The sequence below is a fragment of the Meriones unguiculatus genome, chromosome 12, assembly GCF_030254825.1.
Source record: "Meriones unguiculatus strain TT.TT164.6M chromosome 12, Bangor_MerUng_6.1, whole genome shotgun sequence".
Lineage (NCBI taxonomy): Eukaryota > Metazoa > Chordata > Mammalia > Rodentia > Muridae > Meriones > Meriones unguiculatus.
In genome coordinates this window covers 35,401,035-35,427,768 of record NC_083360.1, presented here as the reverse complement: position 1 = coordinate 35,427,768, position 26,734 = coordinate 35,401,035, and the positions used below count along the sequence as shown (strand labels likewise).

General features: G+C 48.3%; 2 protein-coding genes across 2 annotated transcripts; one reads left to right on the top strand and one right to left on the bottom strand.

Moving 5' to 3' along the window:
* Positions 1-10,602: 10,602 nt before the first annotated feature.
* Igfbp3 (insulin like growth factor binding protein 3) lies at positions 10,603-17,176 on the top strand. The gene is made up of 5 exons (XM_021648238.2): positions 10,603-11,117; positions 13,876-14,102; positions 14,550-14,669; positions 15,025-15,181; positions 15,751-17,176. Exons 1-4 carry the CDS (start codon positions 10,712-10,714, stop codon positions 15,148-15,150), a joined length of 879 nt encoding a protein of 292 aa, XP_021503913.1. The 5' UTR covers positions 10,603-10,711; the 3' UTR covers positions 15,151-15,181; positions 15,751-17,176.
* Positions 17,177-20,733: 3,557 nt separating this feature from the next.
* Igfbp1 (insulin like growth factor binding protein 1) lies at positions 20,734-25,106 on the bottom strand. Its single transcript, XM_021648222.2, has 4 exons — positions 24,549-25,106; positions 23,004-23,188; positions 22,005-22,133; positions 20,734-21,393 (listed from the first exon to the last, which is right to left on the bottom strand). Exons 1-4 carry the CDS (start codon positions 24,919-24,921, stop codon positions 21,262-21,264), a joined length of 819 nt encoding a protein of 272 aa, XP_021503897.1. The 5' UTR covers positions 24,922-25,106; the 3' UTR covers positions 20,734-21,261.
* Between the last annotated feature and the right edge of the window lie 1,628 nt (positions 25,107-26,734).

The following is a 26,734-nucleotide window of genomic DNA, read 5'->3' as shown; positions in this document are numbered from 1 at the left end:
ACTCTGGTCCTAACAGATCAGACACCCTCTTCTGTCCTCTGCTGGCACCGGGCACACGTATGGTGCACATACATACATGCAGGCAAAACACTCTACACATAAAATTTTCAAATAATTCTTCAAAGAAGCATGTATGAGTCCTGAGCTGGAATACTAGCTGGACCACGGTACTAATTAACCTGTAGGACAAGACACGGTCACAGCACTAACAAACTAAGATGGATCTCAGTGACCATCTTAGGAGATGCAGAAAAAAGATAAAATGGATGTCAGTGTGTATAAAGGAGTATTCTGTGGTAATTTTCTTAACCTGGTGAAAAATATGTTCATCCATTCACACACCAAAACTCTAGGGAATAAGTAGAACAAAAGACTGATAAAGCCTCTAAAAATAAATTTCTCTAATATTACTAAGAAATTGAAAAGCCTACAGACATGGGCAGATGTCCCACGGTCATGATTTCAGGTGCTTGACTGTGTAAAATGCCTATTCAAATTGAATTTATTTATTGGTGAAGTCAATATAATCTCCATCAAGAAAGCAAACTCTAAAGTTAGGTACAAATCTGAAGAAAACGTGTGAAGGGGAACCATTTGCTCTTTGAGTCCATCTGGAGCTGTAGAGATTATGGCATCAAGGCATGGCTACAAGGGGTCTGAAGTGACCAAACAGAACAGAACCACAGCTCAGAGGACCAAGCCCACAAGGACACCCACCTGCTTGCTTTCCTTCCTTTCTTCCTTCTCTCCTCCCTTCTTTCCTCTCTTCCTTCTTTCCTTTCTTTTTCACAAAGGTGATACAAACAACACACCCAAGTTTTCCACTTTCACTCTCTTAACCTGACACAATGCTCATTCAGTATTTTGTTTTGCTCATTCTGTGCAATGCTTCTCAGCCATGTCCACTGTCATACTAAGATTCCTCTTCATTCCAACACATCCTGACAAGAGTAGAGAGAGCTGTTTGTTCATGGAGGAATGCTTCTTCCTGCCTGCCACGCTATACCACACACTCGCACGTGTGTCTCCACACATTCGCACTGGAGTTTCTCCTGGAGTATGCAATGCATAGACCGCTGCATGAAAGAGTTTGGGAATCTGAAGGTCACTGGGTTTGGCCAACTTGCTTTCTGGGGTGCTCAGGTGAGTCCACATTGCCAAATAAGAACATGAGTTGGCTTTTATATCTTCATATACATTCTGGAATCACTTGTGTTGGTAAGTAGTAGAAAAGAAAATAACCAGGAAGCAGGAAATGCAGCCCTGTGATTGTAGTGAGACACAAAGAAGCAGATCTGTAAGGTGTTGTTGTGCTGCCTAGTTTTTATGCCAACTTGACACAAGCTAGAGTCATCTGAGAGGAGGAAGACTAAATTGAGAAAATGTCTCCAAATGATCAAACTGTAGACAAGTCTGTAGGCCATTTTCATCCCCCTACCCTTGGTCAAATTCTCTCTTTTATTACTTTTTTTATTTATTTACTTCATATCCCAACTGTAGTCTCCTCTCCCTTCTTTCCCCTATCCCCTCTCCCCTACTCCTCAACCCATCCTAGCACAGCAAGTTGCATCAGGACTGAGCTCATCCTCTTCCACTATGACCTGATGATGCAGCCCCACCAAGGAGATAAAAAAAGCAGGCAACAGAATCCGTGTCAGAGACAGCCCCCATTCCCCTTACTAGGAGATCCACATGGAAACCAAGCTGCACATTGGCTACATATGCATAGGGGGCCTAGGTCCAGTCCATGTATGGTCCTTTATTGGTGCTTCAGTCTCCGCAAGCCCCCCTGGGCCTAGGTTAGTTGACTCTGTTGGTCTTTGTGTGGAGCCCTCTCCAGGTCCTTCTATTCTTTCTTTCTCCCACTCTTTGATAACATTCATTCCCTCTGTTCTGCCCAATGTTTAACTATAAGTCTCAGCATCTGCTTTTATCTGCTGCCTCTCAGAGAACATCTTTGCTAGGCTCCAGTCTGCAAGGCAATTTTCTTAATTAGTGATTCATGTGAGAGAGCCTAGCCCACTGTGGTTGGCACCATCCCTGACCTGGTGGACCCCGATTCTATACGGAAGCAGCCTAAGCAAGCCATGAGGATCCAAGCAAGTGAGCAGCTCTCTTCCTTGGCCTCCACATAAGCTTCTACCTCCAAGTTCCATCCCTGCTTGAGTTCTGCCATGACTTCCCTCACTGATAGACTGTTACCCGAAAATGTATGAATAAACCCTTTCCTCCACAAGTTGCTTTTGTTCTGAGTGTTTCATCAATGAAACCCTCATGAGGACAGCTATGGAGATTCAGAACTGAACTCTGCATCATTTTCACTTTAAACCACGTACAGGAGATGCTGATGTCTGTGAAGATACAAGGATATACTAGCACGAATTTTTAGAGCGTAATCAACTGACCTCAGAGGTCTGTCTCCAATAGACCTAGAGAAAATAAATTCAAAACCTACTGAATTATACACGAAGAAAGAGTGGATTTTGTAGTACACCAATGTCTTGGTTACCTTTTCATTGTTGTGATAAAATATGTGGCCCTCATAGGCTCATTTATTTTAATGCTTGATAGCTAATTGGTGAAACTCTTTGGGAAGGATTAAGAGGTACGACCACTTTGCTAGAGAAGGCGTGTCACTGGGGGCACTGTTTCAGGTTTCAAAAGACCTTGCATTCCCAGTTAGCTCTCTCTGCCTTGTGCTTTCATATAAGCGAACAGTGAAATTCATTCTCTGTTCTGCAAATTTGTATTTTGATGTTAAAGCCAAATAAAGCCTCAGGCAAAAAAAAAAAAAAAGTATAAGTTTTCAGCTACCTTTCCAGCACCATATCTGCCTGACTGCTGCCTTGCTTCCTGCTATAATGGTCATGAATTCTAGCCCTCTGAAACTGTAAGACCTCCACATCTATGTCACAACAAAATATATAGGGGGAGAGAGAAAGAGCAAGAGAGAACAGATTTAAGGAAATAAAAACAGGAATCAATTCCCTGTTTTTTTTTTTTTTTCCAAGAAACACTTCTAGCAAAGATGCCCAAAAAGTAGGTGTCTAAAAATGGAAACCAAACTGGTAGGCAAATGGAAGCCATAAACAAGCAGGCACAGCTCTCCTGGTGACTGGTAAAACAGACTTCAAACTACAGCTAATCAGATGAGATAAAGAGGGCCACTACATAGTAATAAGTGGATCAACTGGATTAAAAATTATAATTATTTATGCATAGTATAAGAGATCCTGAATTTTACAAAACAAGCACTACAAGGCATTAAAAAATTACATAGTTTCTGACACAAGGGGAAATATCAATGTCCTGCTCATATTTAGATATGTCTTCCAAACTAAACATCAGCACAGAGACTTCAGAGCTAGTTTACATCATAGACCAACTGGATTTAACAACATCTATAGGACATTTCATCTGAAAAAATAGGGAATACACATTCATCTCAGAAGTACATGGAACTTTCTCCAAAACTGATCCCATCACAGGCCACAAAATAAACCATAATCAGACAGACAGACAGAATATACCCTATTAGGCCACAGTGGAATAAAGATAGAAATCAACAGCAAGGAGGACTTCAGAAATGTCATGTGAATGTCACATAAGTCAAGGCATATCAGACTATACATTGATTCTGTCATCTGTGTTGATTATATTTAATCGGGGGAAAAAACAAAAACTCTATCTACCAACCTATGAGATGAAGGGTGTAGCGTGGAATCTAAGACTTGTGCTTAGGGGTCCCAGCAAAAGGAAAGGGAGAGGAAGAGCAAAAGGAGAGGGAGAGAAGGAATGACAGAGAGAGGCAGAGAAAGAGAAGGACACAGACATAGAGATACAGAAAGACAGACAGAGAACACAGGCCCCAAAGATCTCAGAAAAAAAAAATGGTTCTAGGGGCAAACCAGCTGGATTAAAAATAAATAAATAAATAAAAGTTCTCACAGTAAATTCTACCGGAGTGGACGCAGGACTAGCCACAGGATTATCAACATGGATTGCTGCAGCCATGAATCATCTGAAGGAATGGGCGGGCATGGGAGCGTTAGCAGGCCTTCTGGTGTTGGTGTCCTTGGTTTGCCTGTGGTATATATGCAAGATTAGAGTCTCACAACAGTGTGATGCAGCCATGATCATTCAGGCCTTTACAACCATTGAAGCAGGACATTCTCCCCAAGCATGGTTGGATACCATAAAAAGCTAAAATGATACGCTCAGGATGCGAGGCTAAGCACTGCACTCAGGGTCAGCCGCTTTGGACCCAGAGAAGAGCATGTCTGATTGCATGCGGGTTGATGCCCCAGGTCCCGCCTCTGAGAAAAAGGTATCGGGCGGTCTGATGCTCTTTGGGTGGACGACACCTAAATGAACATCTGTACAAAGTCCCAATTTATTTCTAATATCAGAGATCAGACCTCTACTCTTGCCTGATGCGTCTAAAACAAAAAGGGGGAACTGTAGAGAGCTGCGGAATGCTATGCCTTAAAGATGGAGCTGGTTTCCGCCTTCCACCTTCCCGATGGTGAGTGCTCTCTGTCACGAACTCCACATTTGGCTAAGGCCGAGGATCTGGCTTGCTTCCATGTATGTGGACCTATCTGCATTGCCCCCGTGGCACGCCTGGGTTGGCTACCCAGAGGCTATTTAAGCTGTGGGCTGGCTTTCCCCGGGGTCCGAGGATTGTTCAATGTTCCTGAATAAACTGCATTGAAAAAAAAAAAAAAAAAAGTTCTCAAATTGTCAAATCTCTGTGAGATCAAGGCCAGCCTGGTCTATAAAAAGGTTCCAGGACAGACAAGACTGTTATACAGTCTTTAAAAATTTGTCCTTGTTTCTAGATTGATTTATCAAGAAAAAACCTGTTACATTCATGTCAGTGTGAAGACTATAAGCATGGCGTTCCAAGGCTGGAAACATCCATTATAATCAGGTTGTTGTTTGAAACAAGGAGACAAGGGTATCTAGGCTGTGAGCTCGCATCTGCTTGACAACAAAATTTCACACTTAAGATTTGTTCAGGTCTTAGCCATTCTGACAGGTGTAAGATGGAATTTCAGAGTCATTTTGATTTGCATTTCCCTGATTACTAAGGACATTGAGCATTTAAGTCCTTCTCCACCATTTGAGATTCATCTGTTGAGAATTCTCTGTTTAGCTTTGTATCCCATTTTTTAATTGGGTTATTTGGTTTGCTGGTGTTTCATTTCTTGAGTTCTTTATATATTCTGGATATTAGCCCTTTGTGGAATGTAGGGTTGGTGAAGATCTTTTCCCAACTGCTGACTACCATTTTATTCTATTGGTAGTGTCCTTAGCTTTACAGAAGCTTTCAGTTTCAAGAGGTCCCATTTATTAATTGTAGATCTTAGAGCCTGAGCTGTTGGTGTTCTGTTCAGGAAGTTGTGTCCTGTGCCAATGCGTTCAAGGCTCTTACCCACTTTCTCCTCTAGCAGATTTAGTGTATCTGGGTTTATGTTGAAGTCTTTGATCCACTTGGACTTAAGTTTTGGGCAGAGCAATAAATATAGATCTATTTGCATTTTTCTACATGTAGACATCTAGATAGAGCAGAGATTGAGGGAGTGTCCAACCAATGCCAGGCCCAACCCTAAGATCCACCCCATGGAAGAGAGCCAGCCCCTGTCGCTATTAAGGATACCCTGATGTGCTTGCAGACAGGAGCCTACCAGAGTCATCCTCTTAGAGGCTCCACCCAGCAGTGGCTTGAAACAGATGCTGAGACTCACAGCCAAACACTGGGTGAAGCACAGAGAGTCTATTGGAAAAGAGGGGGGGAAGGATAAATGGACCTAGAGGTGACAAAACTCCACAAGAAGACCATCAGAGTGAGTGTTCTCTGTCACAAACAACTCCACATTTGGCTAAGGCTGAGGATCTGGCTTGCTTCCATGTATGTGGACCTATCTGCATTGCCCACGTGGCACACTGGGGTTGGCTACCCAGAGGCTATTTAAGCTGTGGGCTGGCTTTTCCCAGGGTCAGATGATTGTTCAAGGTTCCTGAATAAACTGCATTGAAAAAAAAAAAGGGAAAAAAAAAGAAGACCATCAGAGCCAATCAACCAGGGCCCAGAGGAGCCTACGGATTCTGAAGCACCAACCAAGGACAATGCATGGTCTGGACCTAGGTCCTCTGCTTGTAAGTAGCTGATGGGTATCTTAGGATTCCTGTAGGCCCACTACTTAGGAGAGCAAGGAAAATCTCTGACACAGACTATATTGCCTGCTTTTTTTTTTCCCCCTGATGGGACTTCCCTACCAGGCCACATGGGAGAAAGACAAATTCAGTCCTCATGTGAATAGATGAGCTGAGGTGTCTGGGTAGGGGGAATCCCCTATTCTGAGGAATTGGGGAGGGGGATGCAGGAGAGAGACTGGGACTGGGAGGAGAGGAGGAAAAGGCCTAGGACCAAGAAGTAAATTGAATTGATTAATAAAAGAAAATGGGGGAAAAAAAGATTTGTTCAGGTGACTAGAACACACAAATGACACCCTGATTCCCATGGACCAGGCAACATGATTCTGAGAGCCATTCCTTCTAGCCATGCTATGAATCTACTGCATCCTATAGTTTGGAACTCGCTGCATGCAGAGAGCCAGTAAGGGGAGAACTGAGCCAGCAGTCCCCTGTGTGTTTTCTGAGCCATTTGCCAGCCTCCTATGCTTCTCTTGGGATTGTGAGCCTGCAGTGAGGTGTGAAGTATACAGGAATAGCCTTTATTTACCCAAATGGAGAAGGATTAAACAGCTGTCTCCAAGTAGGTTGCCTCGGTGTTATTGTAAGTATCTGAGTAGAAAGCTGCACTGCTCGGGAGAAAACATCACAGCCAGGACCTTACGATACTACACAGAAGTGCCCTTTCAGGGAGAGAGCCCACTGAAAAGACTGTGTTTTCTAAAGAACGTGTCTCAGCCCTTTCTCCAGAAACCTACCATCTACCCCTGTCTTAGTCAGTGTTCTATTGCTGTGAAGGGACACCATGACCACAGCAACACTTAGACAGAAAAACATTTAATTGGAACTGGCTTACAGTTTGGAGGTTCGATCCGTCATTGTCATGACAGGAAGCATGGCTGGATGCAGGCAGACACAGTGTGGGAGAAGATGCTGAGAGCTCTACATCTGGACCAATGGGCAGCAGGAAGAGAGAGTGAGAGACACTGGGGCTGGCTTGAGCTTCTGAGACCTCAAAGCCCAGCCCCAGTGACACACTTCCTGCAAAAATGCCACACCTACTCCAACAAGCCTATGGGGGATATTTTCATTCAAACCACCACAACCTCCAAATCATCTGAGGATCCCCAACCTCTTTCCAATGTCATCTTCTCCATTTCACACTGTCCAGCCACCTTCTCTTCCACACTTCAGAATTCCACCTACTCCACAGTACACTTGCCAAGGTCAACACTCTTCTAAGCCCACCCATCTTTCCCAGACAAAGCTACTCTCTAGGAAATCATATGAGCTCCCTACTCCTATGACCCCTCTGCTAGCCTGTTCTGTTCTATGAGACTCACATACCCCCACTGCTCTGAAGCTTGTCCTGATTATCTGAACAGGTTTGTCCTTCCTCTGCTTGGATAACAACACACTTCTGAGGCTCCTCTGCTCACTCTGTACCCACACAACCCATGATCCTTTGGTCTCTGCTGATTTCTTCTCAACTGCCAGTGAATCCCTGTGTCTGACACAGGGTTTAGTGGTGTTCTTTGGGTAAGTCACATGAAATACTATTAATGGTAATAACTTTTGGTAGTTAGTGTTCCCTAAAATGTCTGGAATATGTAGCTCTGGGAAGCTCACCCAGTGGATGATGTGAGGGAGGGAGAATGAAGCTCCCTGTTTCCACCTACTTACCCTAAAGGAATTCTCAAGCTTTAGGCTGAGTGACACTGAGTCCCAGAAACTAAGTCTCTCACACTACCTGCCCGAGGAGTCTGGACCTTCTAGCCAGAGCTGAATAGTGATCAGTAAGGATGACAGTCACATTTCTAAGGGACATCTGGAACCAATGCCTGCTGTCCACAGGGCTAAGGACTTGAGTCTCTGCTTAGTCAGCCCTGAGCAGAACAACATGATGCTCAAAGGTGTCCAACTAAAGAAGATGGACTCCAGACAGTGAGGAGTTGCTGTCATCTGGGTAAGATGGCAGCCGGAATCACTAATTATAACCAGGTCAGTGGGTGAGGCTCTGTTCAGAGGTGTTAAGACTTCTGCTTTTTGTCTTTGTTCACAGCTGAATGCCAAGTACCTTCATACAGGAGGAACACATCTTCCCTGCTGCACGTTACATTTATAGCCACAGACACCAGGCGTAACGTTTGACATGATTAACCAGCATGTCATTAAATTACAATTTCTCCCGTCCAAATCCTTCCTGTAATAATTATTGGGGGGGGGCTGAAGTTTTGTCTAAAAAAAAAAAAAACAGCTAAACTTTAAAGCAAGATTCTCCTCATGTCAGTGCCACGGATGGAGTTGGCTAGTGCAAGATTTTATGATAAAGGTGATGACAGTCGACAGAAAACACAGGAACCCATCCGGAGAAAAAACGCTGTCATGCTTTTAAATGCAGATGGAGGCCTGGCGCTTTTGCGCCCCCTAGGAGTCCCACTTGAAACAAGCATTTTCTAAAACTACCAGGAAACAGCAGGGCTCAGTTTATCATGGGGAGAACCAAGAGGACTTGTCTTTTCCAAGAAGCTGTTTCTTGTAGACATCCCCTGTCTCCTAGTCTGATGAGAAAGCTGGGTAAACGCGCTAGGCTGGTTCTGTGTGTAACATTGTACCGAACGGAGGGGAGGCCTGCCACATTAGAATCACTTTTGATAGTGAACCTTGTTCTAATTTTGGAGACAAGGTCTTTGTGGCTATTTAAAGAACAAGTGTAACCCTAGGGTGTTTTGTTTTGTTTTTTCGATTTTCCAAAGAAATCAGAGACCCTGTTCTTGGGTGTTAGCCCATGGGAGACAAGAAGGGACAGTTTCTGGTAGACGGTTTTACGTCTAGCCACACCTGAGTGCTATGAGGAAGAAATGTGCAAAAAGTTGGGTACTATACCTTGGCCGGCTACCATGGAGCCCAAACCTTCACGTGTCCGATCTTCAATCTTTTTTTTTTCCTTTGTAAAGACCCAAATTTTATCATTCTTATTTGTGATAACAAATAAAGGAGAACTAAATGTAACTAAAATTAAGACTTTTTTTTAAAGGGATATAAATACGTGGAAAGATAACCACGGATACAAGTAGACGTAAAGACGCATGGGTGGGTGAACGTCAGCCTCCCTAGAAGCTGCGTGGTGGACAGAGGGACACGTGGGGGAGGTCACCTTCATTCGCTTCCCGCATGAAATTGCCTAGGTCTCCCCAAAGACAACGTCTCCAGCCCCTGTGATAAGCACTCGATTCAAGGGCATCCAGGAAAGTCTCCTTCCAAGTCGGCCTCTCACGTTCCCACCACGGCCCGCTCCTCCACGAATTGTTAAAAAGAGAGAAAGAAAAAAAAAAAAAGCCGCGAGGTTTGTCCATTCAATCCTGGACCACCAGCGTCCTCTGTTGGTCACCCACAGAAGAAGCGTGTAGGGACCCAGACAGGAGCAAGTAGACAGCTGAGAGCTCAGGAGAGCTCTTGCGCCTGCCGCCAGGATTTCGGTTCAGAGTGCAAGCGCGCTGACGAGCAAGAGCCCCAGTCCGCACCGGAGCGCATCAGAAAGGTCAGCACAAAACGGCGGTGAAAACTCCTCATTTTAACGACTGCCTGGCTATTAGTCATGCTTCAGCGGCACCCGCTCCGGTGTCTCGGCAGTTATTCTATCGCAGACGTATAGGCTAACTAAAATGAATCCCCAAACGTGATAGGGAGTAACTTCACATCCAAAGAAAAAAAAAACGGAGAAAAGGCCGCCGTTTCTGACCATTCTGCTAACTGGGGAAGTGCGGCGAAGTAAGAGCACTTGAGTCACCGCTTTGAAAAGCAAATCCTCAGAACCCATGACTGTCACGTGCCAACTGGCCGACGGTGCAAATTTAAACCCCGAGCGCCAAGGTTCTCCAGACCCCACCGTGATCTGCGCGTTCTCGGTGGGAAATGCCCACTGCAGGGTGCCTCGCGTGAGGAATCTGCCTGCAGCAACTTTGCAAAAAGTACACAAGAGTTGAGTGGGTCCGCGCCAGCCTCCCAGACATAAACCAGCTCAGGAGAGCCACCTAAGCTCGGCATCCAGGGGGAGGGCCTGCGGGGTGGGGAGCGCCAAGTTGGCTGGGAGTCACTGGGGTGGGGGAGGGAGGATGGGACTCGAAGGCCCTGGAGCGGCCAGGACACGAGAGACATCCAGGTGACCAGGGAGCGCCCGCGGTGCCCGGGGACGAAGGGGTGGCCCGGGGACGGGGCGTGCGCGCGGGAGGCAGGTGCCCAGCGAAGACGCGCGCAGCGCGCCCCCGCCCTCGGTCCCGCTTTCCCGGGAGGCGCGAGCCCCGGCGCCCAGCCCGCGCCGGCCCACCCCCCACCCGCGCCGTTCCGGGGCGTGTCCTCCGCTACCCCGGCTTCTATATATCGGCCTGCGCGCCCGGGGCTGCCCAGATGCGAGCGAGCGCAGCGACCGGGCGCTGAGGACCTGCCGCTCGCCGCCCACGTCCCGCCGCCTCGTCCCGCGTGCTCTCCGCCCCGCTCCCCTCCGCCGGGCGCCATGCATCCCGCGCGCCCCGCGCTCTGGGCGGCCGCGCTCACCGCCCTCACCCTGCTCCGCGGGCCGCCGGTGGCGCGGGCCGGCGCGGGCGCGGTGGGCGCGGGCCCCGTGGTGCGCTGCGAACCGTGCGACGCGCGCGCGCTGGCCCAGTGCGCGCCCCCGCCCACCGCGCCCGCGTGCACGGAGCTGGTGCGAGAGCCCGGGTGCGGCTGCTGCCTGACTTGCGCGCTGCGAGAAGGCGACGCGTGCGGCGTCTACACTGAGCGCTGCGGCTCCGGCCTCCGCTGCCAGCCGCGGCCCGCCGAGCAGTACCCGCTGAAGGCGCTGCTCAACGGCCGCGGGCTCTGCGTCAACGCCAGCGCCGCCGGCAGCCTGAGCGCCTACCTGCCCTCCCCGCCCGCTCCGGGTAAGCTGGCCCCGCCACAGAGGGCTTTCCGTTGAGAATGGGTACACGTCCGTGGTAGAACGAGCGCTACCGAGATAGGCTGCCTGGGGATGAATCCGGGTCTCTGCAGAGCCTCCTCGCTGAGCGGGAGGGGGGAGGGGGGATACCTGGGTTTGGGGCTGTGGAGCCCAGCTGTGGACCTGGGTTTGTTGGGTTTCCATTCCCCCACATATTGGAAGCTTGAGCGTGGGACTCCCGGGTCGGGTTTGGGCCGTGAAGACGTGTGGGCAGGCGAGCTGTTGGCAACCGTACCTGTCTTGAAAACTGCTATCATTTGCGTGGGCTATTGACAAAGCGGCGCTGTGTCCCGGGTCATCCAAAAACTAGCTAGGAATTGAGCTGCTGGTGTCTTTAAGGCCGCGAAACCTGAGGTTCCGAAAGCGGCGTCGCCGGGAGCTGCAGCAGCCTTAGAGCCCCGTTTGCCCTCTCTAGGCACCCTCCCTTGCCCTAGGCGCCTTCGAGGCTCGGAGACCACACCCCAGATGCACGTGCTGCCGGAAATGCAGATCCAGGCAGTGTCTCTGCCGAAGCAGAGACTACAAATGCAACCCGGGAATGTCACCCTTCCTAATCCCACACAGGAGTGAGGTGCAGCGGAGGCAGCCCGGCGAAGAAAATCGCAAACCCGTGGCAGTGACCCCTCCTAGTGCAGGCGCTGTCGAGCAGATGCCTGTTCTAAGGGGCATCGCGTTGCTTCTTTAGGAAAGAAAAAGGAAAAAAAAAATGAAATGGGTTTGACAGCTGTTGCTCTAAACGTCCAGCATTCTTAGCCACTAAGTTATGAGTCAAGTTCGTGCCCTGCACAGCTGAAGGCTAGAATTCTCCGATTTCCCCACATCAGGCTTGGCAGATGGCGCAGGGCGAGCCCCCGGGGCCAGGGCTAGCTGGGCAGACAGTCCTCTTATGAGTTCTGTGGCTGCAGAGCTGCTCTGGTGGGTACGGGCAAGTCCTGGTTTATTCAGCCTCCAGAAACACCGGATTCCTGGCAGAGCAAGCAAGACTCCAGTTGTTATGCTGACTCAGTCAAAAAGCAAAGCTATGCCCCGCCCTTCGCCTGTGTGGCTTTGATTTCTAGTGAGACCTGTAGTATACCAGAAAGAAGTGATCTCGAGAAATAACAACATTGCTATTTGGAGTTGGGGTTTAAAACTGGCCATTTCACAATTTACAATACCCTGTTTAAGCTGAACCATATTCTCCCAGAGTCCTCGGTCTAAGGATAACATCAAATAAAAATAAGACAGGGAAGTCTAGGAAATTACTCCAGCTTCCTGGAAGACAAATGCAGATGTGTCCATTTCCATATTAGCATCTCTTTTGTGCCTGCAAACAGCCACTCAGATTAACACAGAGTTGAATTCAAGTCCAGGCGCTGGGCTAGACCCTGGGAATTTGTGCTTGAGAGGGCACAGAATTCCTTGAGGGGTTTGCAGCCGGAACTCGGAATGCTATTCGGTAGGTGAGAAGCTGAGGCTCCTAGGCAAGAGGGCCTCCCTGGGATTCTACAGGTCAGCTCCTCTGCGTCGGGGGGGGGGGGGGGGGTGGTCTGTAGCCCTCTGGCAGTTTCCAGAGAATGGAGTGTTTGCTCTTCTTGACCTAAAGCCAGAAACCCATGTCTTCCCGATGGGAAGAACGCAAAATAGAAAAAGAGAGGCCAGCTGGAGACCTGCATTTTGCACCCAGACAGAATAAATTCACAACCAGATGGATGGCCACCTCAAACTTTGTGCTGGGAGAGCTATGAAAGCCCCTTTCTCAGGAGCAAAGGACTTCTGTGGCTGCAACCTGAAGGTTGAACCTGAAGGTTTAAAGTTCAGAGCTGGGAACTGGGAGCCAGTCATCTGGCCTTGCCCCATGGGGTCTTACTGCAAATGGAGTGTCAAAGTCTGGCTTCCTGTCCAGCCACAGATTTGGTTACACGAATCCATTAACCTTCCAGCAACATCGGTATCAGTTAGGGCCCTCTCCCTTAGGTGATGAAAGTTGCCCCTTTAAGAAGGAGCTTGCTTCTCACCTCCCCTTCCTTCCCCCTCTTCAAGGTAAGGAATGCACCTGGGCACCAAGAGGTCTAAGCTGTGGGCTACACTGCTGAGGATGGAAAGGTTCACCCAAGAAGGTGCCCCTCCCACCCAAAGCGCAGAGTCTTTGTGGACCTTGAAGTCGAAAGGTGTACCAGCACCTCAGACACAAACCTAAGTGCCCACATGATTCTGTTCAGGGTCCTCGACGTGAGCTACTTAAGATGAAACTGGAGCTCGCAGCAAACCTGGGTGAATGTCAAAATCCCCAGGCCCGTTTGCTGCTGACAATGGGTAGAGAATGATATATTTTTCCTCCGCTTTGTCCTACCCCCAACAACTGTGCCCCGGGGCTGAGAGTCCTATTTGGAGTCCTATATTTGGAGTCCTATAGGATGTTTCTGGGCACCTCGACAGCAGCATTCCATGGTGCACGATTGCCCTCTGCTGGTGGCAGGTAGAGCCTGCTGCTTTCTCATCTAGCTGCCTTCACTTGCAGCTGGATAGTAAAAGCCCTTGACAGGGAAACGTTCGAAGCATTTGGGGTGCAACAGGTAATATTCTAGAATGCTTTATCCAGTCATCTTTTTCTTGCTAAGAGTTGTTGAATGGCATTGCCTTTTAGGTGTGACCTGGTTCTGAAAACATTATTACTCCATTGTCAATAATAATCATTTCCTTATCCCCATGTTCTTTTCCAGGAAACACCAGTGAGTCCGAGGAGGACCACAATGCTGGGAGTGTGGAAAGCCAGGCTGTCCCCAGCACACACCGAGTGACTGATTCCAAGTTCCATCCACTCCATACAAAGATGGATGTCATCAAGAAAGGCCATGCTAAGGACAGCCAGCGCTACAAAGTAGATTATGAGTCACAGAGCACAGACACCCAGAACTTCTCCTCTGAGTCTAAGCGGGAGACAGAATACGTGAGAACTTTTCCTCTTGCTGGGGGTGAGGGGAGAAGGGAACACCCCAAGAGAGTCTTCATACAGCAGGTCCCAGGAGTCCTAGCAGATGGGTGGGCAGCCTCTCCCTTCCAAGCTCCGCCTCTTACTCAGAGACTCTTAGGAGGTCCACGCTGAACTGCACTAATAAATTACGTGGTGGGCCCTACAGTGGAAGAACTAGACTTCCCACAAGATGGCTTTGTAGAGTTCACTGGGCTTTCCAAAGCCTACTGGCCTATTCTTGGGGCACTTTCCAGATCCTCTGTTTACTCTGGAGAGAGCAAAAGAGACAGGGAGTGATGGTTAGTATCCTCCAGGGACCTTTTCACGAACCCAAGCAGAATGTCCTGGAGAGGCATGTCACAGATTCCTCTCAACAAGGTCCTTTCTCCAATGGGATTCTCAAAACAGCAACTGTGCCCTCAGGGTCCCTGCCGCAGAGAAATGGAGGACACACTGAATCATCTGAAGTTCCTCAATGTGCTGAGTCCCAGAGGTGTCCACATCCCAAACTGTGACAAGAAGGGCTTCTATAAGAAGAAGCAGGTGAGAGGGGCCCCAGGGTGTGCTCCTCCTCTGTCTCCTCGGGTTCTGTATGTAATCAGCTGCACAGTTTACCTGTAGGAACCCCACCCAGCATCCTCTTCTGACTGCACCCCTCTCCTGATACCATTATGCATCACCTAGTGGCTCTCTAATCGGGCAGTCCACACACCCGTCAAAGGGTAGCGTTGTCTGGTGAACAAGGTTCTCCCACATCCATCAAAAGACGTGTCACAGGCTTGTCCTCTTGTCAGCTGAGGATTCCTCTTCTCAGATGACTCTAGCTTGGGTCGAGTTGGCATAAAACTAGCCAGCACCCATGGTATTCATGTCCCGGTCTTGTTTCTCCCTCCCTCAGTGCCGCCCTTCCAAAGGCAGAAAGCGGGGCTTCTGCTGGTGTGTGGACAAATACGGACAGCCCTTGCCGGGCTATGACACCAAGGGCAAAGATGACGTGCACTGCCTCAGTGTGCAGAGCCAGTAGATGCCGCTGTGCCACGCCACGTAAGCCAAAGGTGCGGGACCTGGGGTCAGCTCCTTCTCAAAATGGTGGAGGGTAAAGGGACTTGCTAGGAGCAACTGTGGCCACCAGGTGCCCACCCCTCCACCTGGGCTCACTGGCCCAAAGAGAGGAAGGCAAAGGGACTGTTCAGGCAGAAGGTCCCCAATGCAACCATACCCTCAAGGACAGAGACCGGAGTCAGTGTGGTTTAAAAGCAATCCGCTCTACTCTAAATGGCTTAAAATATGCACTCTTTCATATGCAAGCAAGCACTGTGAAGACTTTTTTAAATAAAACTTTATCTGAGGAAGTCCTGTGGTTTGCCTTTTGGGAAAAAATACTGTTTTCATCCAGGACTGATCAGCACTCTGTTTTGTGAATTAGAGATTTTCCTAGTTTTTGTTTTGTTGTAAATTTAAAAAAAAAAAATTAAGAACATTCCTTTAGTATGATTTTAAAAAGGATTATTTAAACCTATTGTAGCATTGACACTCTAAGCCACAATTTTGGAGAGCATTCCCTTGGATTTCGGAGGTAATCATTTCAGTGTATATCTTACTTTTTTTTCCTTATTTCTTTTAGTTAACGTGGAGCTCAAATACGCCTTATTTTGCACAAAAGACTGCAACAACGTGATCAGCAGCTGGCTACAGCCTTGATTTATATTTCTTTCTCTCTCTTTTTGTGGTGAACTGATTAAAAACAAAAACAAAAGAAAACACAGAAAACCAAAGTTTAGACAGATTTTTTTGAAATGCCTCTGGTCGTTTAAGTAGTAAACTTGATCATCTTTCTACTTCCCTATAGTCAACAAAAAGCGGTTTGAATTTTCCTGTTGCTTCCTATGAAAACACTCACCTACTCCGGGCCGTGGATGCTATCTGCCCCCTCCCGTAACCACCCAGTATGAGCTTCAATGCTGCTGGCCATCTGCCTTCTTGATTTCAGAGGTTCTGTTGCTGATAGAGAAAAACCCTCTTTCCATTCCCTGTAAATAAGTGCAGGCACTATGGAGGATGGGGAAACCCCTAACCAAGTCACCCGGACTTCTGGACATGTACTCCTGAGGCTCACGGTCCTTACGGTGCCGTCTCTGAATCGAGGGCCTGGCCCGCTATCTGCATGTGACCTGATCTCCTTGGGAACTATGGGAGAGAATAGGTGAAGCCTCTCTTATTGAAAATGACCACGAATGTTCTAGGGCACTCTGGGAGCCCATAAAGACAAAGACAAGGACCTTCCTTTGTCAGGCAGCTTCCTGAATGACTTGGCCTAGCAGAAGGCCCCAGGTGGGAGGAACAGTGAGTGTCAGCCTCCAAGTTCAGAGATGTCATAAATAATGGTACAGTTAGCTCTTCAGATGACTCAAAAAAAAAAATCACAACAGTGTTTTCTGGTCCAATTTCTCAAAATAAAGTTTATTGTGGGGCAGTGCTGATGGGGGGGGATTTTCAAAAGAAAGGTTTGTTTTCCTCTTCCTATCTAAACAGGAAAGAGAGCTGGCTTGTTGGAAAACTTGGCAAGAATACATAGAGAATCACCTGTTTGTTAATCTTGGGGTCCTTCTCAACTTTCTTTATAATTCACGCATATATGCAGACAAAGTATGTTCTTAATTGTTAACATTGTATACGACATAGCCCAAATATAATAGAATCTGTACTAGATAATCCTAGATAAAATGTTAGAGAAGCTAGGGAAAGTAACCACAGGCACGCCCAAGGAAAGGAGCCCGTGTCTGGAGGCTGGGCTGCTCTCCCCAAGGCCAAGGCCAAGGAGGTCTGGCAACACAGGGTGCAAGGAGACTGTACTGCATCCCACAGGGTGGACATGAACTGTACAGAGCTTTTCTTGAGAGCACAAAGGAATCTCAAGACATTCTGCCTGCCTATCAGCTTTTCTTTATTTTTTTAATTAAGTTTTGGGGGAAAATGTATTTTTGAAAAGTTTGTCTTGCAATGTATTTATAAATAGTAAATAAAGTTTTTATCATTTAAAAGAAAAAAAATGCATTCTTTTGTCTCCTTCTGGGTATAGAGTCACTAAAGAGATTACTCTGAGGGGGCAGGATAGTCTAGACCTAGTAGAAAAGTGTCATGAACATAAATAGACATCATAGCTGATATCATCTCTAAGAGAAGACACTCAGTGGCACAGTTCTTTGGCCTTCGCTGGCATCCATTCGGCATCAGGACACATGCAGAGGACTATCTAGGTCCATTAGGTTGTGTTGGCAACTATTATGGTCTAGGCAGGTAAAAAAAAGGTCAGTAGGTTGTTTCCATGACACTCTGGTTCTGGCCTTCCAGTTTGTGCCCCAGGTCTTCAAAGCAACTTCCCGTGCAGGTGGTATGAATGGTGTCGCTAGCCTTTCTGCCACTGGGAGCTTGGAGAAGGGATGTGGACTGAGTCCAGAGAACCCCAAAGGATGCTGTGACAGCTTTTGATACCTCAGTCACTATGACTTGAGAACCATGCCAAATATAACTCCAAGTATGTCCTAGGACCATGACATCAAACCACATACAACTGTCTGTTTAGAGCCATGTTTAAAGTCCTTCAACAGAAGTGATTGCAGAATCACAGGAAGTTGGGTCAATGGGCACATGGAGATCTGGGGCTGTACAATATAATCACAGGTAGGAGCCTGTGAAAGCCAGATGATCAGCTGAGATTTAGCGCAGATTCCTGTCTGTTGGCTGGATGTGTGCCAGTTCCAGACTGCATAATTGGAAAAGATACACTTACCAGCTGGCTTTATTGGCAGCCTGGTTTCTTGAGTGTGAGGCTTTTGCAAACAGGCCAAGCAAAGGCTATGAGAAATGCCTCCACTTTAGTATATTACAAGATTGAAAACAGCACATTCCTAGAAACTGTCATCAGACAAAAACCCTTGCAAACCTGAGAACAAGTCATTTTTGCTAACCGGTGCTTGGTTTCAGGGACAGAGCCACCTGTCCAGTCCCTCAGATGCAGGGGATTTCAGTATTGCTGGACAGAACTGGGCAAAATCCGTTTGAGCCATGAAGGATCTCCTATAACCTTGACACCTACCTTCTTCCTGGAAAGTCATGAATAACCCTCCTATTCATTATCTAAGACCCATTCCCTTCCCCTCTGACTCAAAAGGCTACCCATCCTCCTCTGCTAAGGCTACCCCCTCTCCTCTGATCTGTGAGCTATTTCTCCCAGCAATTCCTTATTCTCTAACAAAAGAATAAAAGTCCTTCAAAGCTAAATTAGCAATCAGGTTTTTTTGGTGCCACAATGCCAAGAGAGAAAGGAACTCTGTTTGGGTCAAAAATTGTTAAGCATTAGTACGGCCATCAATGACCTGGAAAGATTCAGGAGTGCTGGTACCCGCCACTGCCTTCCTTCTGCCAGAATGCATCTGTCTCCTCTGACAAAGAACAAGAAGATTCAGACCTTTACAGATGGCTCTACATCATTTCAACTCTAACACAAGGCTTGGGGTTGGGGGTGGAGGGCGGCCACACAGGGCAAGTTTAGCACCGTTCATTTTGCTCCGCCTGACCAACAGCACATTTGCTTTTTGTTCCCACAGTGTTGTGCTCTATTGACCTAGAGATACTGGTTCCAGTGATTCTACCAGAGGACCCAACAGTGCTCACTATACTGGAAGTTAGGGCTGCCACGTGACCATTTTGAGATCCTCATGTCTGAGTCAGCAAATACAGCAGAGAGTCCCTAGCAGGTAATAGAGATCTGTCCAGCCACCACGAGGAAACTGTCCTGCTGCTACGCAGAAATGGCAGGGAAGCTCGGGTCTGGAACACTGGGATCCTGTAAAGTGAAGTGTTTTCTTAGTTACAACACCCAGACATCAAGATCAACCAGCCAGGCCTGGAGTCAGGCTGTGCCCGCCTCTTCCTTCTTGTGAGGAAGAAGGGCTTTAGGGCCATGCCTGGCCCTGGCTGGTTCCATTTTGGAAAGCTGAGTCAGGATCCATTTGGGATAGAAACACTAAAGCATAATACTCCGCATCTGGTTTGTGCAAGTTTACAGCCGCCAGCTGTTCGGCAGGAACCACCAATTACAGAGCTACATCGGGGGCACTTATGGAGAATCACAGTAGGGGTGGTGGGGGTCCAAGAAGATGACTCAATGGGTGAAGGGTTTGCTGTGTGGGCATGAGGACTGAGTTCTGAACCCAGCACCTTGTAAGCTCAGAGTTGCAGAATTTGTGGGGCAGGGCAGAGACAGGAGGACTGCTAAGAATGAAATAGTGGCTTTCCATGATAGGGTTTGAATGTCGTTTACTTTATAGTATTTAAGCTGCGTGACATCCGGGTAAGAGTGGACCTTGCTCAGAGCTTTGCTTCTTCTTCCAGGGAAGGGTATAGTCCGTTTTTGGTTGAACACGAGGCTGTTGTCTCATGCTGTGAGTTACGACCTTATTTTTTACTTTATTTGGAGACTAAGTATGGTTTAAAGTGATGAGTATGGATGCCAAGTTGCCATGGAGTAGATTTTTGACGACTAGTTTTATAAATCAACAGACCGGACCTTAAGGTGCCCAGAGATTTAACCAACCATGATCCTGTGAGGGTGCACAACTTACCCCAAACTTGATCCTGAGGACCCCAGTCTGGTCCTACTCCATATTGTGCTTGATTTAAGCCACGAGGAGCCCCTGCCTTTAAGGGTGTTTAGCCCCCAGACCCCTGGCTTTGTCCTAGATAGATGGATGCTATACTTTTATGAGAAGCCTGACTGCCGAGCTCAACAGAAAAGATAGCAGAAAAGATAGCTGGGGAAGAAGTTGACAGCTCCAGGAAAGGGCCTGGCTCAGAGATATCACTGACCAGGAAGTTAGAAATAGCCACAACATCTGGGGAATTGTCCTGCAGGGAGGAAAAGCCTCAGCTTCCCTGTCACACATCAGCAGGCAGGCCTAGAGGCAGGCTGAGTGCAATGATCTGATCTGGGATGGACAGAATGCTATAGAAAGACAGGGATCACAAGGCCAGGAACAATCAGTTGGGGACAGGGGGCAGGGGGCAAGCGCAAGCATCAGGCAAGAAACAGGCAATATAGAAAGTGGGGAACACAGCTGTGGCCAGGGCTCTGGCCTGGAAACTTGAGTGAGAGGAGCAAGTGCTGAAAACCAGCTGGGGCAAAAGTGGATGGTGAGTCTGGAAGCCTGAGAAGGCTAGAGAACAAAAACAATACAAAATCTAGGCATGGTGGCTCTAGGCACTTGGAAGGCAGGGGCAGGGGAATTGTTGTGACTTTAGATCACCCTGGGCTACAGATTAAGACCCTATCTCAAAAGCAAAACAATCCAATGACTACTTCTCTGAATGTATGTTTCAGTTAGAGGAAGTCTGGGCCTACTAATAAGTTAAAGAGTGTTAAGGAAGGGACAGGCTGAGGGCCCTGGGGAGAAAGGGAGATGGGTTGAGAGGGAAGGGGTCTCTAGTCTGGCTCAGGGAGCACCACATATCATACTGTATCCCCAAAGCAGAGACTAAGAGTCAGGTGAGAAGGAAGGACAGACTGCAGGAACAAAGATAAGGCTGGCATTCCACAAAGACCACAGTATTTCCAGGGAGAATCTTTATTCCAGATGTATTTTTAACAATGTATCAGATGCAGCTTTCCACCTTTGGCTTTGATCACATAATCAACACTGTAACTCTCCTTGCAAATGTGCATCAGACACAGATGTGTAGGCTACAAGGAGGAAATCACCCTAAGGGAAGGCTAACTTCCCTCCTTTAAGTCACTGGAAAACTCCCTACTTCAGACTGCCGTGTGCATGTTTGAGGCAGTATCACTCCGCCCCTTCAATGCACAAGGATGAGCTGAGACATGGTATTTACATGTATAGTGATGAGAAGCACGTCATGATATATAAATTAATATAGCATAAGAACTGTGTAGAAAAAAATAAACTTAGAGTGAATAAATACAAACCAGCTTCATATATCAAGCAGTATGTGGAGTATAAAAAGTAGTTCCTGGATATATACATATACACATATATAAAATGGTGTGCTCTAGAATATAAATACACTATGTACTTAAATATTTTGTGTGAAAGAACATGAAGAAGGAAAAGAACTCCTTTCAGTTGTGTACATTGAAATACTGGTGGCAGTTGGGGTCCCCTCTGGTCTCCAGAGACCCAGGGATCTTCTTCCCACTCCATGGATAGACACACCAGCAGAGCCCAGCTTCTCCATCCAGGGATGTCTCACACTGCAAAGACAGGACCAAGGTCAAGAGCGGCAGGAGATGGAGCCCTGCCCACCCTGTCCCTGAGTGAGGCCCAACACTGCACCCACCGGCTAAGACTCAGCAATGCCAATGCCTTTCTGGTTGTCATGACAAAATGGAGACACTGACTGTGTGGCACATGTGACAATGACCTCATACATTTGTTTATTCCACGGTACAATGTTTTGACAATTGTCTGTTTCTAGCAAAGGAGCCCAGCAATAGGTCTCATTGATCAAACACCTCTATCACATAGCTCAGTTTTTCTGATGCCTCATCCTCCCTACTGGCTAAAAGTACTCCTCACTCATCTGACCAATGCTCAATCTGACCAACACTGGCTGGAGGGCCCCTCACTCATCACACTAATACTCGGTCCTCCCTCCTGGCTGGAGTGCTCTTCATCCATCACACTAGTTTTTTTCTTGGGATTAGCTTCTCCCAACTGTTACAGGGGTGGATCTCACTTAAGAAAGCCATTCGTGATGCGTATTTGGTCCCACAAATCATTTGACTCTAAAACTACGAGGCTTTACGAGGCTCCAGAAGAGCAGAGCTGACCCATGAGAGCACGCCATAGCAAAGCCACCTACCTGTTTGCTGTGATAAAATCCATTCTTGTTGCAGTTTGGCAGATAAAATTTGTAGATTTCGTCTCCTGCTTTCTGTTGAGCTGCAGCTAATCTCTCTAGCACTTTATAGAGTTCTCTTTGGCAAGGCTCCTAAAACAATAATTTTATATTAGCATGAATACAAGACTCAGAGAATTATCATTTTAGACAATGACTGAGACCGAGCAGGAACGGCCCACACCACCTAGTATAGGGCTGCGGGTCAAATAACATGCCCTCTCCAGGCCTTGTTTCCCAAATCTGTGAGTGGGACAGGTTGGTCTCAGGCTTGTATGGATAAAGGATGGGAACACCTCATCCTCCTTAGAGAGCATTTTCTGAAGATGTTGTTGCTTAACAGCATCATGGCAAGAGCCTGGCCAATGGGGTAAAATGCTTCCCGGTTGATGGTATATTCTGAATAATTTGGGCACCTGAGCTCTAGTAGAAATGACAGTGGGCTCAGTCTCTATATGTGGAGTTTAGCATCAGGAATACCTAGAGCTTTCAGCAACTATCCTTGCAACTGGCATTGTGTCACACTGATTGTGGAGCGATCGTGATCTGGATAGCTCAAGATCAGAATGAGGTTCCTTACAGTTACTCTAATTTCCAGATGAAATTCTAAAGCATCCCTGAAAATGTTCATTCTTTCCCTTCTGTAGTAGTTTATCTCTAACTTTGGTTCTCTGTCACCCCCAAGTGGTCAAACGAAAGCCAGCCATTAAACTACAGAAGCTCTTGCTGGATTAAGAGCTGGATGGTGGTGAAAGTTGCTGAATGTGCTTAGTGAGAAAGAGACCTAGACTAAAAATGGCCTGTTTCACACTGTATGTTTTGCTAGGTTTTTAAGAAGGCAAAGACACAGCAGGGGTTGGGGTAGGCATGCCCCTGTGCTCAGGCAGCCTCGGCATGCTGTAGCTCAGTGCCTTTGGAAACTGTCTACTCTGACACTTAGGGATAAGCCTGAAGGGCGCTCACCTTCCATTTCTTGAGGTCGGCAATCTCTCGGGAGCGTATGCTGCTGTAGGTGCTGATGGCATTCCACAGGATGGGCCGGTCCTCACTGGAGGGGGCCATCAAGTGGAAACTGTCCAGCAGCTGCTCCTCTGTCATCTCCGGGCTCTCAGGAACCGCATCCTCAGAACCCACGGCAGCCTTTGCCCCTGAGAAACAAGCACCACAGACCCATGATTCCCCTGCAAGCATCACTCCTGCACTCAGCCACACACATACCCCCACACACTTAAAACCAATCTAGAATGCTCAGGTGAGATCAGATTTCTTTTTCACCAATGGCTTTTGGGAACAATTATGACCAAATGGCAATACTAATCCTTTTCTGGGAAAATAGTATATTTCAGGGTGAGGAACGGAAGCCCTGTGGCAGAGAGCGTATCATACACACTTGGGGGCGAGGCAGGGTTATAACCCTGAAGAAGCCAAGAACTAGGGTCAATGCCTGAACAGACTAGTGATGAGACTTGGCCCCTCAGCTCTCCTCTCCATCCACAATAAGAGTCTAGTAAGACCCCAGTTTAGGAGAAGCAAGATCTAGAATGCACCCTTCCTCACCCACGCCACCATCCTTCTCTCTTCTGGGAGCCCTGTTTTTCCACACACTAAGTCACCTCTGTGCAGCCCCTCACAGAGGAGGCCATCATTAGACACCTTGCAGACAGAGTCCAAGGCTCGTGGGGGAGAACCAATGGAGAGGCCCCACCCGACTCAGGGGAAGTGTGTTTCTGAGGACCATCGGGATAGCTCTAATTTCATTCACTCCAAAGGGTCACACGCTGGCAGAATATGGAACCACGAGGCTCCTCCACACCCACACAGGACGTGCATGCAGCCCAGATGGGGAGATAGGGGCTGGAGCGGAGGAAGAGGCATTTCCCAAGCTTCCTACTACAAACAAACCAGCGCCTAAATTCAGGAAAGAGCCTGATTGTCAGACTCCTAGCAGGCAACATACACATCAAACACTGTTTGTCTATAGCAATGAATGGAAGTGGAGGTTCAGGCCTAAATTTTCACATTATGTTCTGTAAACATCTGGGAAGCACATACTGTGTGACAGGATATATGCTACAAAGGCCATTGCAAACCTCCTGGGGGCTCCCATCCTAAACCTTCCTGGACCCTCGATCCACTGGAACTGCCAAGGGCAGGACCCGCGGGAGGAGACATGAGGTGCCTGGGCCACCACCCCACCCACCGCAGCTCGCTCCACTCCCACTGAGAGACCGGGCGGGCGGGATCAGTACTACTCACTAGTCTGTGAACTTTCTTCACAATGCTACACTAAGCACTGAGCGCTTGGACCCCTTCCCCGCCCCCCTTCTGGGATATTTCCTCTAAGACCACGCAATGATAGGCCTCATTGAGTGACTTATTTGCCTGTCACAGCTGAAAACTCTTAGTGGGCCCGGTGGGTCTTTGTCCCATCTGGGACAGGCCTCTGCTGGCCTAGGTAGCACATGAGTCCCAGCCAAGAGATCTAGAGGCAGAAAGGGGTTGCCGTACCTTCGCGCTCGGAGCTGGACAAGGTGCTCGTGGTGGAGGCGGCAGGTTCTGGTACACAGGCTCCCTGGCCACGGGTGAGGGCATGCAAGGGTCGAGGCTCCCCTGGCAGCGCACGGCAGCTGAGTCCCTGGGCGCAGCGTGCAGTGGCCACACCGCAGGCAGCACCCAGTGGCAGGGCACATGTCGGGCAGCAGCCACAGCCTGCAGGCCGGGAAATCTCGGGGCACGAAGCAGGTACGGCTGGACAGAGCCCCAGCCTCTCGGCAGTGCAGGGCGCGCAGCGCCACGGCTGGGGGCCTCCAGTAGCCACGCCAACCTGGAAGGCTAGGAGGATCAGGAACCGCCAAGAAACAACAGTTAGGAACTCAGGCATCGCAACCAGGGGCGGCAGGCCGTGGATGAGACTCCCTGGGCAGGCAGCAGTGGCGCAGCGGTCACAACTCTCTGGGTAGATGCTAAGTGGCAACAGTCTTCACAGCTCGCCGAGCAGATGGCCGTGTGCAGTGTTCAGTGCTCGCTGGGCGTGTGGTGGCGGGCAGTGGACGTTGCTGGCTGGTCGGACCCAGAGCCTTATGAAGGACTGGCTCAGAGGCATAGGTTAATGATTGTCAAGGCAGCGTGCTAGGATCCCAGTGTTCAAAATAACTTTGTTTTGCTTGTGAGCTCTGCACAAACCGTGGGTGGAAAAGGGGGTAAAGGGATCAGATTTCCTACTATGTTTGTCCTGTTGTGATGGACTGGGACAGGAGCTAAAGTCCAATTCTAACAGCAAGCTGGTAGCCAGGTGGGGGAGGGCACTTGTTTTTGTTCAGGGGACATCAAAGACCTAGCCGACCAGGCTCTTCAACTGGACTCAAGGAAAGCCTCAGAGACTAAGAAGGAGAAAGGACAGATTAGGCCAAGAATGCTCCAGGCCCCAAAGGGAGGGGCAGAAGTGGGGTTCTCTGTGACAGCACCCATAGTTGTTTCTCCCTCCTCCCCAAGAAGCCCCTAGCCAGCAAGGAAAGGACTCTATCAAGACTGCAATCCCAAAAACAATGGTACCTCCAAGGAGGAGAGAGGCCCAGGGCCTCAGTGACCTGTTCTGTGTGGCCGTGGAGTCTGACCCAAGCTTCCTCTGACAGTCTAATATTCGAGCTTAGGTGAGACACTCATCACTGATCAAGTATCACAGCTTTCTCTGCACTATTTTTCACTCTTTTATATCACGAGAAAAACTTCAGAAACCTTTAAGGACAATCAGAAATGGGACTCACCCTGGAATCTCCCCCAAACCACCCACTACGGAACTGATCAGGGACTACCCCCTTTGCTCCTGAGTGTCTTCTGTGACCCCCCCCCCAGGTCTAGATTTTGTCTCCCACCCACCTTCACCTCTACCTCCTGACCCAGGCGCTAGCTCAGAGCAAAACAACCAACAACAGCCAAGCAACAGCTTGGGCCGTCTTGTTTTGCCCTTCGTGGTATTGTTTGGGAGTGAGGTACAAACTGTTCTGGATCACTGTGGCACACACCTGTCCAGCCCCTCAATGTCTTGGCCATCTCAACTTTAGCCCCTGGCTCTAGAGGAGGACACTGAAGTCAAAGGTTGCAGGAAATTTCAGGTCAAGGGCACAGAGACTGGCCTGCAACGTCCTGGGCGAAACCTGACGTTCCTGTTACCTGGCAGTTCGTTACTGCTCTCTGTGTGTGAGCCTTGGGGAAATGGCTTTCTGGGTGACTGCACTAAGGCACACCAAACACGTGTGCTCTCACACTCGAAGAAGCCAGTGCAGGCACCCACTCAAGAGCAGGTATGTCAATGGTGACTGACTCGATTTTTAATTTCAGGTACAGAAAAAGCCCCAGATAAGAAATAGGTTGCCAAGGACCAGAGATAAGAGATACTGTCCAGTAGGCCACAGTGAGCAGCAGAACACTTGCCAGGAGAGGACTCATGGGTGGGAGTTGTGGAATGCGGGGGGTGGGGAGGGGAAGGGGAGTTATATAACGGAAGTTTTGGTTTCTTTGTAAACTCAGTTATGTTATATGAATATGTTTTTGTTTTTAATCCCAAGTGTGGGATTTTAGTTGGGCTATAGGTTGTCCACAGCTGTTAATTGTCTCAAGCAGAGCATGGCTTTTGCCTTTCACATGCGGCACGGAGACGGGTGTGGGCTAGGACTCTGAGGATATAAATTGAGATC